This window comes from Eulemur rufifrons, chromosome 29 (assembly GCF_041146395.1).
Source record: "Eulemur rufifrons isolate Redbay chromosome 29, OSU_ERuf_1, whole genome shotgun sequence".
Classification (NCBI taxonomy): Eukaryota; Metazoa; Chordata; class Mammalia; order Primates; family Lemuridae; genus Eulemur; species Eulemur rufifrons.
Window position 1 is genome coordinate 53364502 of NC_091011.1, and position 17925 is coordinate 53382426.

The 17925-nt window shown below is 33.1% G+C and overlaps 1 protein-coding gene across 1 annotated transcript in view; it reads left to right on the forward strand.

The window, feature by feature from the left end:
- Positions 1-17925, forward strand: part of SEMA3A (semaphorin 3A) — a 205498-nt gene that overhangs the window by 61829 nt on the left and 125744 nt on the right. The window contains exon 4 of the mRNA XM_069461990.1: positions 14614-14733. Within this exon, the coding sequence (XP_069318091.1) occupies positions 14614-14733 (120 nt within the window). The remainder of the gene's footprint in view (positions 1-14613; positions 14734-17925) is intronic.

A 17925-nucleotide genomic window follows, 5' to 3' on the forward strand; every position in this document is an offset into this window, starting at 1 on the left:
GTAACTATCAGTGGACCAAAAACAGTGTGTTCTTCTATCAAATTTTATACTATCACAAACTGATGCATGATGTTGAAACATTTGGAAAGGAGTAAATAGAAAACGTGATGAAGTAGGAGTCCAAAGAGGTTAAGAGTTTGATGGCGGTAGCCCCACTTACCCATTAAATGTACTGAGCAAGCACCTTAACTTTCTTTCAGCTTTAGTATCCTATATATTACATGGGACAATACATATATTATTAATACAATTAGTAATTAATGAAACTATTAATAAAACTTAATAGCTTTTGTCAAAATTATTTATAAAGTAGAAAACCACAAATGTAAGGCCAAAAGCATAACTGAATACAGAAAAATTTTAACATCAAAATACCTTAGTTACTATTGACAAATTATGTTGAAAATTTTCAGTGTAATGATAGCCGAGGATAAATAGAAATGGCTATCTTACCTGTATACATCTGTTACTTTTAAGAACACAGACTTCCCCCTTTCTATTAAAACCTAAAAGGTGAAGACAGAGAAACTTAACAATTATAGACAATCTCTCCTATACTAAGCACTATGATAATTTTCATAGCATTTTTAATGTAGTTGTAATAATATTGATCAGGAAATAAAATGATTATTCCTATTTTCTTGATCAGGAAATAAAATGATTCAGAACATTCATTAAAAATCTTTACATTAAATTTTTTTTTAATGTGTTGGCTACTGTGCTAGAAGTTGAGATGAAAATTTCTGTGTCCCTGATGATGTTTTTGATGTTGATTAGAATGTTTGGATTTGAACTTGCCCATTTACACACAGATAATTAATAGATTTGAGCAAATATCTTACTTTTTCTGGATCATCAGAAGTGTGAGTAGAATAATAACCACCTCAAAGAATTTCTGTGATGTTCAAAGGAACACAGTTATTGCATAACTGTAATATTAACTATTAACAATATTAATGATATAATTATTAACCATAATTCTTATTATTGGTATATATAATAAAGTTGAATGGATAATTTCTAACTGCAAATATTGTTAGTGAAATTAGTTTGGTACTCTTTAATGATCATGACCACTGCAGTGTTGCATTGTTCTAAATTTGATTTGATCTGAAATGGAAGATAATAATCATATTTACCTTCTTATCTCTAAAATCATCTGGATATTATAATAAGCACTAAAGTCAAGTACTAAGCATATTTGATTCCATGATTGAATCAACTCAATAACTGAGATAGCAGAAATTTTTGTGTTTGTGATTTCCATAATTATTCACCTTGATGCATTTCTCTCATCTTTTATGGAACTCTCTATCTCTCTCTCTCCCTCTCTGTGTTATTAATACTGAAAGATGAGGGATTCTGGTGTTAGCCCAGATGCAGGTAGTTCAGCAGCTGCAATAAACTCATGAGCCACAGTGCCCTATGAATAAGGTAATCACTTAATGATGACTTCAGAGGTATCCTTTCTAAGAAGAAGGGTTACTTTATTATACTTTCTATTCTTACTAAAAGTGCTTATGGATTTTTAAAGGAAGTAAAACATGGAGTTTGCTAAATCTGATACAGTGGCACGTGAGGCATGTGATCATTTCATAGCACCTCATAATAAAGATTCTTAAATTATACCTCATATGTTATGATAAAGATAGGTACATTGAGAGATATATATATTTTTAAAATTCAGTGGTATGACAATATTAGTCTTATTAATCTTTTACAAAATCAATTCATTAATGTAACATTATAAAATATTTGTGCTTTTGTATTTCTTTATATTCTGCATTAAATCAATTCTAGATTTTGAATTTTCTGTGTTAATATTTAACAAAGGAAACAAGAGTTTTTATATATCTTGTTTTAAGGAAGAATGTATTTTCCCTATAGCTTTACTTACCATTAAAATATATTTCATATTATTTATCTGGTAACCCATATTTTTCTTTTAATATTGATTTTCATTAGTCTTTATTCAAGACATTTTATACATTTAGAATTTTATTAAAGTTCATTTTATTTTTCAGTTAACCTCATTTAAGTAATATTACAATTTATATATTCAATGCACTTAAATAGCATGCGTAGCATTCATTTTTTTTTTTAAATTTAATTTACAGACCTATTTTTTGTTTTTGCATTTCTTTCTTAATATATGAATTTAGAAATGGCTATCAGATGACTTCCTGGGATTTATTCCTTAATAAACATAAGAAAATAATAGTATTATTACTTTTAACAATGATTTAAATAACCAATAAGAAAGAAATATTAGGAGGAAGGAATTTTTTTTTAAATTCAACACCTGATTTGCAAAGTGACACATGGACATGGAAATTCTGCACTGTTATCTTGAGTAAATAATAGTTGTGACTTATGGGCAATAATTCTTTTCAAAGAGCTCTTGTAATGCTGAAAACCACAAGAATGAGGCTTGAGTGGTTTTTGCAGCCATCAGGGCTCCAAGATAGAATTGTGACCAAAATAGGAACTGACCTGAACATTTATAGTAAAGTAAACTAACAACCCCCTTGTGTGTTCTCTCTGGTTTCTAAAGCCTGGGTTTAGCATTTCCCTATTGGTTTCCTCAAAACGTATGCTGCAAATGAAGTGTTTTTAAACTAATCATGGGGGGAAGTGCTGTTTTCTTAGCAACAGATTCAGATGCAAGGATACAATAGGAAAAGTCAGGCCAAGAAACTAGCTAATTTTATTTCTCCGGAGTGGATCATTCTTAAGTCTGGTTAAGAGAATGCTCTATTCCTATGGCTAAGACAGCACAGTTACTGGGAAGTCAGGACATGCCACTGGACTGAACCTACATAGTTCCTATGTCACTGAGTATGGTTTCATACAGGAAAGTGAACCTTCTCACCATTCTCCCATGCAGCTGAGACAATACAACCCATCACTACTTTCTGCTCAGTTTTGCATCAAATACATATATTAAATCAGCAACTCTAATCTGAGCAACTATTTCACAAAGAATGGACTTGTGGTAAAGAGGGAATCTACAGCCTGAGACACAGGCTCGTGCTCTCTCTCTCTCTCTCTCTGGATAGATAGATGATAGATAGATAGATACAGGGTGTATGTGTGTGTGCATGCAGATGATGACATTTCTAAAAAGATCATAGAAGCACAATTCACAATCGCAAAGATGTGGAAACAACCCAAATGCCCATCAATTCATGAATGGATTAGCAAAATGTGGTATATGTATACCATGGAATATTACTCAGCTATCAGAAATAATGGTGATATGGCATCTCTTTGGTTCTCCTGGAGAGAGCTGGAACCCATTCTATTAAGTGAAGTATCCCAAGAATGGAAAAATAAGCACCACATGTACTCACCAGCAAACTGGTTTCCCTGAGTGCACATTTGGGAATAACACCAATTGGGTATCAGACAGAGGTCGGGGCTGGGTGGAAGGGATGGGTGTACACCTATTTGTTGAGTGAGATGCACACTGCCTGGGGAATGGACACACTTGAAGTTCTGACTGGGGGGGATGGGGTTGGGGGAGGGGAGGGGTGCACACCTACATGATGAGTGTGATGTGCACTGTCTAGGGAATGGACACAACTGAAGCTAAGACTCGGGGGGATGGGGAGGCATGGGCAATGTATATAGCCTGATCTTTTGTACCCCCATAATGAGCTGAAAAACAAACAAAAAATAAAAATAAAAAAAATAAAAAATAAGAAGATCATTAATCTAAATATATTTTTACTTTGTAGAAGTGAATATATAAAATATAAAACATACCATCATATTAATATGACTTTTTTACTTAATGTAGGTTCTGAACCTTTAAATTCCTATGGCATTTCTAACATTAAATGAGTGAAATACTCATGAACTTTTCCATTGCTGCTACTTGAGTAGTTATTTTTTAAAAAAAATGTAATGCAGTGTATATAATACTATTGGATAAAGACTGAATAAGAAGATAAATTCAATCCAGATATCTGTATTCTAAGTGCCATTATTCACCTTTACTCTCATTTTTGATATTTTTCTAGTGCTTAAAATCCACTTTGTTATTCACAATAACACTTCTATTGAAGGATTAACTTCCTTGACCCTGTTTTGCAAATGAAAGCTGAATACATGCTAAGCTGGTAAAAGAATCTGTTTTGAATCAATAGCTCTCTGAATCTTCTTTGTTTATCCTACTAAACCATCTCTTTTTGCACTAAATTTCAATAAAACCAAATGGCAACCGTATGACTGTTAGAAATATTTTGAACATTGTTGGAAATCAAAATTTCAACCATCTGAGAGGAACAAAAAAAAAAAAGCAGATTCTCATAACATTCTGATTCTTGGATACATTTCAAAGTGTAGTAGAATGTACCTGAACTTTGGGACATTTTTTAAATTCTTGAGGGATTTATGTTTATATTTTGTCCTTAGTGGTTGTTCATTTTAATACTGTGATATATTATATCATATCCATCACCTTTACCATGGCTCAAATTGAAGGACCTCAACAACACTAATTTTTGCCAAGTGAATGCAATTGAGAATTTAAGGCTGCACATGCATTTTAAGTTGTAGTGTATTCCAAAATACACATGACAACCCTTGAATTTCATTACCTTTTCAAAAGTCAAATTGAACACAATTTTTGACAAAGGTCAAAACTGATTTTTTAATTTTATTTTAGGTACATCAAAACATGATAAAAATTTATTAAGTGGAAACTTAGAATTACCCTCAAAGTTGGGAGTCTACAAAAATCATAAGGTTTCATTAAATCTCAAATTCCTTAGGTATAATTGTGGGAAGACAATTTTTCATGGGTCTCTCACACTTCCTCACATCTTATGAGCAGGGGCACAGACTGCCTTTGTTGCAGACTATTTTTTAAGAATGTTTATACAGTTAAGAGCCTTGGAAGGTAGTGTCTCGTGTCTCCCTCTGGAGCACAGGACAGGTATGCTAACTGTCCATTATAATGAACATAATATCTCCTTCAAGATCTATAGGCCAGCGTGCTGTACCTATCAAAAAATATTCAGGTTTTCTCATCCAAGGTTCTTATCCTATAATACAACTCACTGTATATGTAGGTGTCACCGAGCCCTCTTCCCACTGCCTGGCGGGAATAGCACAAGAAGTGCTGGTTCTCTGGCTACTTCTATTTTTGTGAGTAATGAAGTCCTTTATATGTGACCCCAGAGCCACATATCTTCTGTCAGTGTCCTTGAAAGCGTGTCAGGCTAACTTGTTATCTTACAAGTAAGGTCAAGCTCCAGACCCTTTGCAGTTTTGACAATATTGATTATAATTTTTTGTGGACATCCTAGATGATCTCACAAATGAAAGCTTATGGTCTATTCATTCATTTTTAAATATAATTCCCATGATTAAATTTGATGACACTTCAGTTATACAGATAACTGATTTTTTATGAAAGCCAGAGACAATTTTATCTTACTAAAAGTCACAGAAATGAGCGTATCTTTTCACATGCATGTTTCTGTGTATGCATGTGTATTTCTGCTTGGAGATAAATATCAGGCAAGCTGAACTCAATGACTAGAGTTTAAATTAAGCATTCAGAAATAATAATAACAGCTAATACTTTTTGAGAGCTTACTATATACCTGATATTGATCTAAATGCATTTCTAATATTAATTCATTTAGGTGACTCATATTTGGTTACAAGTAAACATTTTTTTTTCAAAATAATTTGAAAAACCAATTGTGTGTGTTAGGCAGAATATACATGACAAATAAAACTTTGCCATCAAATTTATTTTATAAATTAGGCATTATTCATATTTTAGTTAATATGTTTTACTAATAAAGCAAAATAAGTTACTATTTATTATGTCTGAATTGCCATGAACCAAGTTCCAGATATATATATGAACTTAGTTTTTTGGAAATTTTTTAGATTCAGAATAAAAATTTAAATGAAATTTAATTGCTTATTTGCAAAGTAGGGTTAGCACTTGAAATAGAAACATTTAATAAAAACTGTTAGAAGATTTGGTATGTTTGAGTTTGTTCATTTTATTGGAAAGTTCAACTATAACTTTAAGTGGCTGAGAAGAAGGTCAAATATTTGGCACTGGTTAAGAAATTATTATCTAGATTTGACTGAACACCATAATTCAACCATGCATCAGTATATACGCTTTTAGAATATGGTAAGTATGTTATACTCTGGAACGTTCATTATCATGACTTGGACAGTTCCTCTGGGAAAAGGATTTGGGCCAATATCTTCTGACTTCATAGTTAGCAAGTTGATCCAAGTCCCACTGACATGTAATTTTAACACTTGTCTTTGGTATTCTGTTTATTTAGGTGCTTAATAATATTTACAAATGTATTTCTACTCATTTCTGAGGTATATTGACCATCATAGCATATATTTAACATGAACTCTGGGAATATTTTCCTTAGATATGCTCTGTCTCAAGACAAATTTGTTGTGGTCAACTTTTTATTGCTTTTCTCTAATTTAATTTGGAAGCAATAAAAAACCATTTATAGCAATAAAGAATCACTGCCTTCTTATGTCCACAGGGCATCATGAAAATTTCCCAAAGTTCTGTTTGTGTTATTTAATTGTAAAGTATATCTATGTACACATTTAAATGGTTGTAAGGAAAACAGAGTGCAAAATTATGGTATCTCTAAAAACTTGACAGTATTCCTGGAGACTGAGAATCTTAACATTGGTTTTGGGTTTAAGTGCAGACAATTCTTGAAGCTTCTCATTATTACATTCCTAAATTAGGTGCTGCATATATTATCCCATCATATAGTATTAGTATTAAATATAGACCATATGTATGCATATGTCTGTGCATATATGTATTCCCTATGTATTCAATGTTAAAAGAGTCTGTCTTTCACTGCCTCTCACCTTCTTTGGGTCAATCTGGGTGACCTAAAGTAGAACCTCGTGCCTTTTGCCATGGAGCTCCACAAAGATCAGAACTAGGCCTTTGAAAGCTAAAGAGTAAGATGTGGTGGAAACCCAGGAGCTGCAGGCCCAGATACTGCCCCATGCTAACAAAGTCCCCAGCTGATCAGACCAATCTGGAGAGTGTTATGGTTGCAGCTTAATTTACGCCTCCCAAATCTCATGGAAATTTTTTTATAGCCAAGCTTAACCAACCTTAACCTACCTACAGGAAAGAGAACTCTAGCAAATGTATTTCAACCTTATCTAAGTTAATACAGTACAATTCCATCACAACTGTTGACAAATAGTTGCTATCTTTGCTGTTTTATTGAGACAGCAAATCATGGTATTTACCACTTTGATAACAAAAGTGATTATAATTTATAGTCCTCCACTGTTAGAGGATTGGAGTTTCGTGAAAATTCTAATGAACAATATGTAATTTCCATTTGTAACAGAAATGGGCATAGATTAATATTCAAAACCAATTTTGTCAAATTTACTTCTGCTTAGTACCAAATATGTGCTTAAATACTGCTAACTATATCCTTAGAAAGACTGAACAATTTATTGAGTTCTTGGCATAACGTGTGAAATAGCATACTTTGTGGAATATTGTGAGTTAAGCAGTCATGAAAATATCCAAACCAATAGAGATGGTTGATTATTTTAAGAATAGGATAACCAGTTACTTATCAATTAACAAGTGCTAGGAATCATGCTAAGTACTTCACATGGATGTATCATTAATTTTATTTCTCATTAAGGACACTGAGGCTCAGAGACTCTAAGTAACTTTCTAATGGTCACACAGCAAATGGAAGATGCCTGAGTAATTCTAACCTATGTCTAACTTACTTTAAAGCATAAGATAAACAAAAGCAACTACCTCCATGCTATTTCTATTTTATCATTAGGACCTTATTAATTTTTCCCTTGATGTTTTCTTAAACTTTTTGGAAATACCTTTTCAAATGTAAAGACCTTAGAATAGGTAAAATTTTCATTAAATATTAATAGAAATAAATTTCAAAGTTCCAAATTTTAGTTGTATTCAGAAATTATTTCTACAAGTTAATACATATATCTGTATATATGTATGTATATGCATACATATGCACACATATATGTGTGTGTAAATTTAGGAAGATTATTATATGTGGATATTGTTTGAACATATATTCAGTAAAAATATTCCAGAAAAAAATGAAATTTTTGTGAAATTTTCTCCTTAATATTTAGTATGTACAAAGCAGAAAATCACAATTTGGCTGATTAGGGACAAAAGTATGCTATCATATGTGTTCTGTTGGCCAAAATATTTTAAGCACTAATAATTTAATTGTCTTTTGATTAAGCAGCATGGGTCCTCCAATAACCCACATACTCATTGTCTCTTTAATGTTTGTATTACTTTGTTAAGGCTATCATAATAGAGTACCACATACTGGGGGGCTTAAACAGAAATTTATTTTCTCCCAGTTCTGGGGGCTGGAAGTCTAAGATCAAGGTGTCAGCAGTGTTGGTTTTCCCTGCGTCTTCTCTCTTGGCTTGCAGATAGATGCCCAGACTCTTGCTGCCACTTCACGTGGTTGTCCTTCTGTGCGCTCGTGCTCCTGATGTCTCCCTATATGTCCAATTTTTTTCTTCTTATAAATCCACTAGCCAGAATGGATTGAGGTTCACCCTAAGGGCTTCATTTTAACTTAATAACCTCTTTAAAGGCCCTATCTTCAAATACAGTCATATTCTGAGGTACTCAGGGTTAGGGCTTCAAGGGACAAATTTATTTTATGGCAGAATTCTGCCCATGACAGGGTCTTGGAACTTTGCTTTGATAATTCATTGACACTTTAAGAACTTGACTTATTTTCAGCCCTTTTTATACTGTAAACATTCTTTTTTTCTAATGTTCTATTTTTTAAGCCAATTTTAAAGCAACTAAACTTTAAGCCACTAAGAAAGAAAAGAAAAAAAGTGAACATGTGGAATATGCTGTAGGCACTTGCTTTTGAATAAGTCTGATATGTTGGTATTGATGTTACAAATACTGAACTTGGTTAAGGAGTCTCCAATTATCAAAAGATATGTTAAGAGAATATTTTATATTATCAACTACGTAACAGTCTTTAGTACTTTGGACATTAAGGGCTCCAACCAAAATATTAATTTTTGATATTAGACAAGGCAGAGGGTAGAACTGAGGTGTGTATGAATGAAATCAAGCATTTCTCTACAATATGGGCTACATTTTTTTCTTTCCTTCCCCAAGGCTACACCTCATATGCAATTAAAGATGCAGTTCATCTCTCTTATTTGAATAATGGTTATGATATGATAAAGGCATATGTGTTAAATTAAATATGTCAAATAATCTTATCCACAATAAATTTCTTTAGATTGTAACTCATCCTACTTGATGTAAATCAGTGACTTGGTTGCTTTAAGACAATGAGCACTAAGTATTCAGAACCTTGCATAAAATTGGAAACCACAGAATATAATTTTTGAAATCAGAGTAAGGATCATGACTACTTAATAGTTTTTATGGTTTGGCAGAAAACACATTTAGGTAGATTTCACATAATGTTTTATAATTGTCTGCGTTCATTGGAATATGAGAAGAAGAAAGGTTATGCTAGGTGCATAAAATGGACCACAAGCAAATCATGCTAATGAGTGGTACAAATATGAAGATTAGTTAGATTCATAGTAGGATATAAAAGAAAACATAAGCCTAAAATTAGATATCATAAGCTTCTATCAAAGCTCCTTTAAACAGTAGAAGAGAACCACATTGGTCAGCTTTTGCAAAAATTATCAATGATAATGCCTATGTGTATAATCATTTTGACCGAGTTGGAAGGTTTCAAGTGATTTGAAAAAGAAGTGTTTATAGAATATTGAACAGAATTTCTAGAACTTCAAAACAAATAGTTTTTCTAGAGAGTGAAGCAGTCAAATGAGGCACTTAACTGAAATGAGCATTTAAGGAAAATGATTTGGGAGCCTTGTACAGAGATTCTTCATTTGATTTATCACATCATTCAAGCCAATTCAAAATTTATTTTTCAGTTATCATAAGTTTAATGGTGATAAAGTTCAATTAACATGAATATGCTTATGTACTTAAATAGCTACCTATAAAGTAACACCAACTTTTTGTCTTAGTTGAATGTGTAATTTTTTAAAAATCTCTGAAATTAGTTTTAAAAAGCTTTAACATGGAAAGGTCAATTGGTTTTATTATGCCATTATTATTCTAAATAGTGAAGGTAAAAATGTCTCCCAAAATGGACAGATCAGCCTACTCCTCAATTTAAAATGTATATGTTAAAAATTCCGAGTCACAAATTCAACATTAGATGGATATTATAATTACATATGGTTATATCTTAGTTTTGTTAGATATGCTTTTTCAAAGAAGAGATTTCTAACATCCTTTAGTGAATAGTGAAGTATTAGGAAGACACTATTATGGATGATTGGATCACAGCTGTAAGAGCACAATGTTAAAAGAAAAAAAGATTAAACATTATTGCCAGATAAGTATGGAACAGCTTAAATAGAGGGAGGGATATAGTGAGTGACAGGAACAATCTTACGGATTACTGCTTTGGCACGAAGATTCTAGTATTCAGCTAGCTTGCCAAATAAATTGACCAAAGAAAAAGAAAGTCAACAGATAAACTGCAGGAATTAAGCTTATTAATGGGTTTTCATGCATAAATGTATCCACCCAGCATGATACAAAAGGGTTTCCTTTGCTTTCCCAGCTGCTAGAATATATATTAAAATATTTCTTTCTACATAAACTGCTGATAGGATAGAGATTTTTTTTTTTCTTTTTAAATGAATTCTCACTGACCTGAGAATGCTGTACTCTACCCATTCATTTTGGACTGATTTATATTTGAACCAGAACAAGTTGTTTGATTTAATCATGAACTGAATATATTGGAATAGAGATTGTTCATGTTCACAAGTCTTCTCTCCTTTTTTCTCTTCTCTTATTTAGAGTAAAATTTCACTGTTCCATCCATAATTTAAGAACATGCAAGGAGGTAATTGGAATTGGAGGTAAATCATATTCTTTTGTAGAAAGTATAATTATCGGAAGTTAGTTAAAAACACCTCAATTCTGTTTTAATTTTCATGCATGGAGCAGTTGTTTTGACAGATGGATGGACTTTATTTTTGTAACCGTCCAGGAAAAGTCTGTGTAACACAGTCTAATCAGTGCTACATATCTGTAATGTTTGTTTTTGAATCCCTGTGTTTTTGGCTTCTATGTCTTTTTCTAGAAGTAGACTTTTTTTTTCTAAATTTGTTTTTCAAGGCTAATATTTGTATGCATAATTCCTCTATCCATTTGATCTGAAAAGACCAGAAACACTTTAAAAAATGTAAATGGTTTGTCACTAAGGATGATGAATCATTGTTCCTCAGGTGTGGCCTTGGGTTTTACTTACTTTTACTTCTAAGCTAATAATTCATAATGCAGTTGCTCTGGAGTAAATTTCAGTAAAGTAAGAGGTCAATATGGTTGCCTGACTCTGGGGAAGCCAACGTGTTGCTAAACTTGTCTTTGTACATCAACTTAAATTCCAAAAAGGATCAAGGTTTGAAAAATGAATTCATTTTGAACTGATTCCACTCTCTCTTTATTACATTGTAAATCCTCCAGTGCTGAGCAAAACGGTGCAGTAGTTTAAGGCCAAAAATTACATTTCATTCTGAGTTTCAGAATCGTCATGGTTCAAGGAAAGGTCAGAAACACTCTTCTTCTGCCTCCCTAGAGCAGAAATGTGTGAAGTGTGTTTCCTTTTTCTGCCGCGCTTCCCTCTTTTTAGAGGTATATCCATGCTGCTTCCAAATAAAATGAATATCCTGTTTTGGAACACTCAGAAACCTTGGCACCAACAAGCTAGAGAATGAAGGCAAATGAATGACAGGATTGATACTCTTTTATGTAGGTTTTCTGTTAAGAACAAATCCTTACTAACAATGTCTCTTTCAAGTTGTTGGTTCTTCTCTGTCCAGTTCTTTTAATTCACTTTCTTCCTCCATTGTTTTCAATGAGTCTCCTCCCAGTTATTTTTAACCAGTTTTCAAAGTATTTCCTTCCATTCCTTTGTTTCATTCCTAGCACCTTTATACTCTCTAAACCCAAGAAATTTCTCTCCATTCTATTTGCATCAACCTCCACTTTCAAACAATGCTGAGCTAGCCCCCAGGGCATGGCAACAATAGAAACTGCTGCCAATTGGGAGAGTTCAGTGGGGAACTAAAGGGAATCATTCCAGGCCTTAGGCCAATAGGGTGGGTCTAACTGCTTTGTAACACAGATAGACTCCCATTATCAGCATTCTCAGTAGGACCTTTTGCCAGGTTTCTCAGATATACTCCTGTGATTGATTTTGTTCCATCAGCTTTGTAGAAGAATTGTCATACTATAATGGTTCTTCTTTAACAGTTAATAGAGAAAAAATTAAAATTATGATTTGCAATGTGGCCCAATTTCATAGTTTTTAAGAACCCTGAGAGTTTTTCAGTCCTCAATTATAATCTGTTAATTCCTTGGGAGGACAGAAGTAGTCTCTCTAATAAATTGCTAATCAGTTATTCAATCTATAAGAGATAAAGAACCCACAAATTCTGTAATATTAGGATTCATAACAGTTGCAGAGGTAGAATGAGCCTTTGTGACAAGTATTCCTACTCATAAAATATTTTCTTCCTTTTTATTATGGAGAACTAAGTTCTATTCTTAAATTTCTAGGAGGCACTCAGTTGTCACTGATAGAATTAGAGAATTTGGGTTTGTGGACAAAACTACATGCATATCTTTAAAAGTCTGGCAGGCAAACTAAAACCCTGTTCTTTTCTAAAATGAAAAAGATATACATCTGGGTCTGCCAGTATTATTTAATAGAACATCCATTTGTTTACCAATATATGCACAACCAATTTCTTGGTTTCAACAAATGGTGCCGAAACTGGTTATTTATAATCGTGAATACTATAATATTGAGTCCACAATCAGGGATGATTATCTTTATATAAAAGCAGAATATGTGGGCACCTACATGTTGAAAATGTTTCAAAGTAAACATTTTCCTGAAAATGGCTTCTTTGCAAATGACTGAATTTTTTTAAGAGTACGAATAGATCCTTTGGGTAAGACTCATGAATGCCTCATTTGTAAATGAGTTTATCAGATGTTTCCCTTTCCACAACCTCTTTCCTCTGCCCAAGCATTCATGCCCTATTCTCTTGGGGAAGGAGAAACAGAATGAAGAGTTTGTTGCTAAAAGTAGTGGACGTTAAGTTGTATCTGTTTCACAGTTTTACCTAGGATGTACCCTGTTCAAAATGAAACATGGATGAGATCCGCATACCCTTTAAGCTGAGGAATTTTTCCTAAGAACAACTTGCAAAATCAATTTACTTCAGAGAGTAATTTTATATTCTATAATGCCTTGCCAGACAAAAGAAAAACTCAGGATCTGTGTAGCAAGACAGTGGAAGAACTTATGTTTATTATAGTTACCCTGAAAATACTCTTCATATATTAATAATGCATAAGGAGTCATAACTGGAAACTTTTGCATTTCATTTTAAATAGGCCTAATTCATCTTTAGGAAAATATATTCAAAGAACATCATCAGGGTCCATCCTAGAAAAATCAGTGATTAGGGACAGGACAGGAAATATTTGAATTTAAATATTAATTAAAATGTTCAAGTTTGATTGCCTGCTCCTTCTGTCATGGGGGCAATGGAATTGACACCAAAATCATCAGCTGCAAATATAAAATGCAAATGTCATGTGCAAATGTACTCAAACTATTGTAACAACTCAGTGATAAATTCCAAGTGACTACATAACTCCAAATACACTCTGAGCTTTCACCTGAAAAGTCTCAAGTCATAGAGAATGACTTTGGGAAAATAACACACTTATAAGTGCCAGGACTAACCCAGTCCTCTATTATGTTTGCCATTCTTGCTTGCACTATCGTCAGATTTTGATCTTTATCTGCGTTTATGGTTACATATTTGGTTCTTAATTCCAAGTGTTTATAGAAAAAAGAAAAAAAAAACTAGTTAAGAAAGTCTCTGACCAACAGCAAAATAATTTCAATGTAGTTTTTATTATTTAGCATATGAATACGCATTTGGATATTGTCAAAATGGGTTACTAATGATGTTTAAACTTCATGTATAATGGAAGATCATATTATCTTTTATTTTTGTTTTCTTTTCCTAAAATTACACTCAAAGCTGATTTTGCAAGGAAATTTTCACCATCCTGTTTGTTTATTTAACTTGTTAAGTAATAAAATAATTTTCTACTCTCCTCATTTCTGGAAAAGTCACCTGTGATTAGTGGTTATCTAAAACATTTATCCCATTTTTGTATAAACAAATTAAAAATAGTTTTAATAAAAGAGTTATGGAAGGACATATCATATGTGTCCCCACCGAGAGTAAGAAATTTTTATTTTTGATGCATATAGTGATATAAGCAAAATAATAGAATAATAAACAGGTCCTAAAAATGTTGTGAAAGGGATGCCAAAAAAAGAATAAGAAAGAAATTTGTTCAAGCATGCCTAGCACCCTAGAGGACACCTCAGTCTGCTAAAACTCACTGGTTTTCCTTTTGTCTTACAGAAAGAATGTGCTAATTTCATCAAGGTACTTAAGGCATATAATCAGACTCACTTGTATGCCTGTGGAACTGGGGCTTTTCATCCAATTTGCACCTACATTGAAATTGGACATCATCCTGAGGTAAAGCTGGCTTTAAAAAAAAATGGTGTTTGTCCATGACCCCTTCCTATTCAAATGCTTCATTACTCATTTCTTCAGCTTATTTTGCTTCTGGTTCACTATTCAGTGAAACCTACTTCAAATTCAGATGCTGTTATTAATTTTAATCTGTGAATGCAAAAAGAATGAGACCATCACTCAACAATAACTATGAAACAGGAGGAAAGAAGGAAGAAAGCATTTGTTTTCACCCTGGATTGCAGAGTCCAACCCATTTTGCATGTGCAGCAGATGTCAGCAGGCTGAATGTGTACTGTTTTCTCCTTCATTTATATATTGCCAGCTTTCCCCTCCATTTCCACCCTCAGCCTGAAGTGTCTGCCACCCAGTTGTTTCTTCTGCCTAGGGATTAAGAAAGGATGCCATAAATATGCACAATGATGTGATCTCATGTTTGATCCAAACTATGCACATTTGTGTGCTTACTCAGCTACGCTTTGCTTTTTTTATATTAATATTTTTGGTTATTACTTTGGTGATCTGGAAGAGAAAAAACAGAAAATAATTTTATTTGTCTATTACTTCTGAAAGATGTTTTAGTGAGAAAATTTAGTGTTTAAGTAAATTTGAGTAAAAATAGAAGGAAAAGTTGCTAATGTTGAAAGCAGTTTGGTGCATTTGGCTTATAAGTAGCCTTCAAGTATAAACCCTTGTATAATTTTTGGCACAAAATCCTAAGAAGAACAAAAGCTTTCATGTGGTGAGAAAATCATTTGTGATAGAATTTTTTTTGAAATTGGAATTCAGATGTACTCAACAAATAAAGGACATATTCCCCCAATATTTCCATAATCCTAAAGATAAAATATAACTTATATGTTAGTCATTTCTTTATAACTTAATATTTTCACTCTCTCTCTCTAAATTTCATAAAGTTTCCTAAAATGATACAAATGTGTCTTTTGATCAAATGGATTAGAAGTCAAAAAAGTTTGTGTTGTACCTTCTTTGTATAAGAAGGCACCTTAGAGACTATGTAGTTTCTAGATTGAACACAATTATGTATTGTTATTGATAAACCTGAGAAGATTTAGACATTTTCCTAAGGTCTCGCCAGTTTCGGCAATTCCCCCTCCCACATCAGCCTATTCCTCCTACCACATCCTTCTTCTCCTTTTCCTCACAAGCACATACATGTACTGTTTTTGCTGACATAGTCAAGAGTTGTAAGTAAAAAGTGACTTTAGAAAAGGCAGTTCTACTTAAATTTCTTGTTTTATGTAGATGCAATTAGGAATATGTTTATGCACACGGTCCTGGAGACATTGTACACTTAATCTATTGCATCATGGAATTAAGTTGCTCCCTCTTTGCTATCTTCTCAGTTATTTCCTATGATAATAAGTAAGGTATTCTAAAACCTGGGCCCAGGGTTATTGTACCACTTTTCTGTATTCTGGAGACATCTCCAGAGAACTCCCTCCACATCGTATTGCACTTTTTACATCTGTCAGGAATGATACTGTACATGATTTGCAATGGAGTTAGGAATGCTCAGCTTCTAGCACAGACCAGGACTTTGGGATTACATACGGCTTCAAATCTTGCTGTACAACTTACTAGCTGTAGAGCACTAGAAAAATTACTTAACTTCTCTGAGACTCTGTCTCATAATACGCAAAACAAACTAAACAAACCCATTTGATCATCAGTGTCCATATCCTTTAAATGAGAGGTTGAGTAATTATATCTGTCTTCAAACTCTCCTAGAAGGATATGATTCATTGTCTTTTCCTTTTTTTCCTATATAATCCCAACATTGTTAGATGATGGGCCATGTCCTCTAGCCTCAGGAGGCTTTTATCCAACTTTAATTTCATACTGACTGCTTGATCTGGTGCAAATCATTTATTTCCTCTGCATCTATGTTTCTAAGCTTGAAAGTTGTAATGAAAATGGTCTCTACTTTATACAGTTGTAAGAGTTAAACATTGTCTAATAGGTAGTAGGTGCTGAGAAAAGTAAAAATATTAGAAAACGTAAATATTTTAAAATAAAAATCAGTGTCTTTTTCAATATAAAATATAAATCTTCACCTCAGGCTAAAAGCTGTTGCTGTTTTGCTTGCTAGTAATTGTCACCTAGCTTCTTAAATGTTTCACACTTCATTAAAGGTTGTAAATTATGGCAGTGGGCTCTCATGGTTGCTGGGTGATTCTGCACTTAATTTCTCCCATTTTTAAATTTTTTGCTTATGTGGTGATGATCACTTACATTAAAATGTTGTACGTTGTTTCTATACTTTCATCATTCTTCCCAAAATGTTCATTTATTTTTTTCCTTTCTGAAGTTGCTATTTAATAGAATTAACAGCATATTCCCTCGTCTACTCATCAACTGCTCATTCTTGCCTTATGGGTGGGAAGGTGGGGGCATGAAGAGGTATAGGTTCTGGAGCCAGACTACTTACCCAGCAGAACCCCCACCAAAATCATAAATAAATAAAGCTTCCTATCTGAGCTCTTTGAGGTGAGAGATCGAAGTGCAAGTAATTTCCTGAGACTCTGAAACTCAGAGCCTTTGAGAGAGGTTGTCCTTTAGAAGCTCAGTGATTTCTATTTGCTTGACAACTATAGACTAGGAAATACCATTCCAGACTGTTTAGGAGGTCAGAAGGAAGATGATTATGCAATTATCTGGGGAATCTGGAGCAGTCTAGACAGTCAATCTGGGAAATTCTGGAAAAGATATTATCATATAGCTTGTCTAGACTACATCAAATTTAATTTTCAATGTTTAAGCTGCCTTAAGAGAGAATCTGCTTTAAATTGATCTATACTGATACTTAAAACACTACCCTTGGATTTGAGAAGTTTCGCTGCTTGTGAAGTTGAGGAAAAGAGCTTATGCTTCATATTTTTAGGAAAAGAATAATAGTAATAAAAGGATTGGAAAAGTAAAGTGTAATAGCCATCAGGACAGAAGCCAGGGTTGTTAAGTTAGAGTTCATAAACTCTCATCAAGTTTGAATATATCAAGTTTTATTTACAAGGGTGACTTTTCAAATAAAGGACCCATCTCATCTTTCCCCTAAATTCAAGGTTAGAAGTTGCATATATACTTTGCTGTTACCTGCCCCACACTATATGAAATAATGAAAGATGATTTTCCTTTTAAAAATTTGTACAGTCTTTACATATTAAAAATAATTTT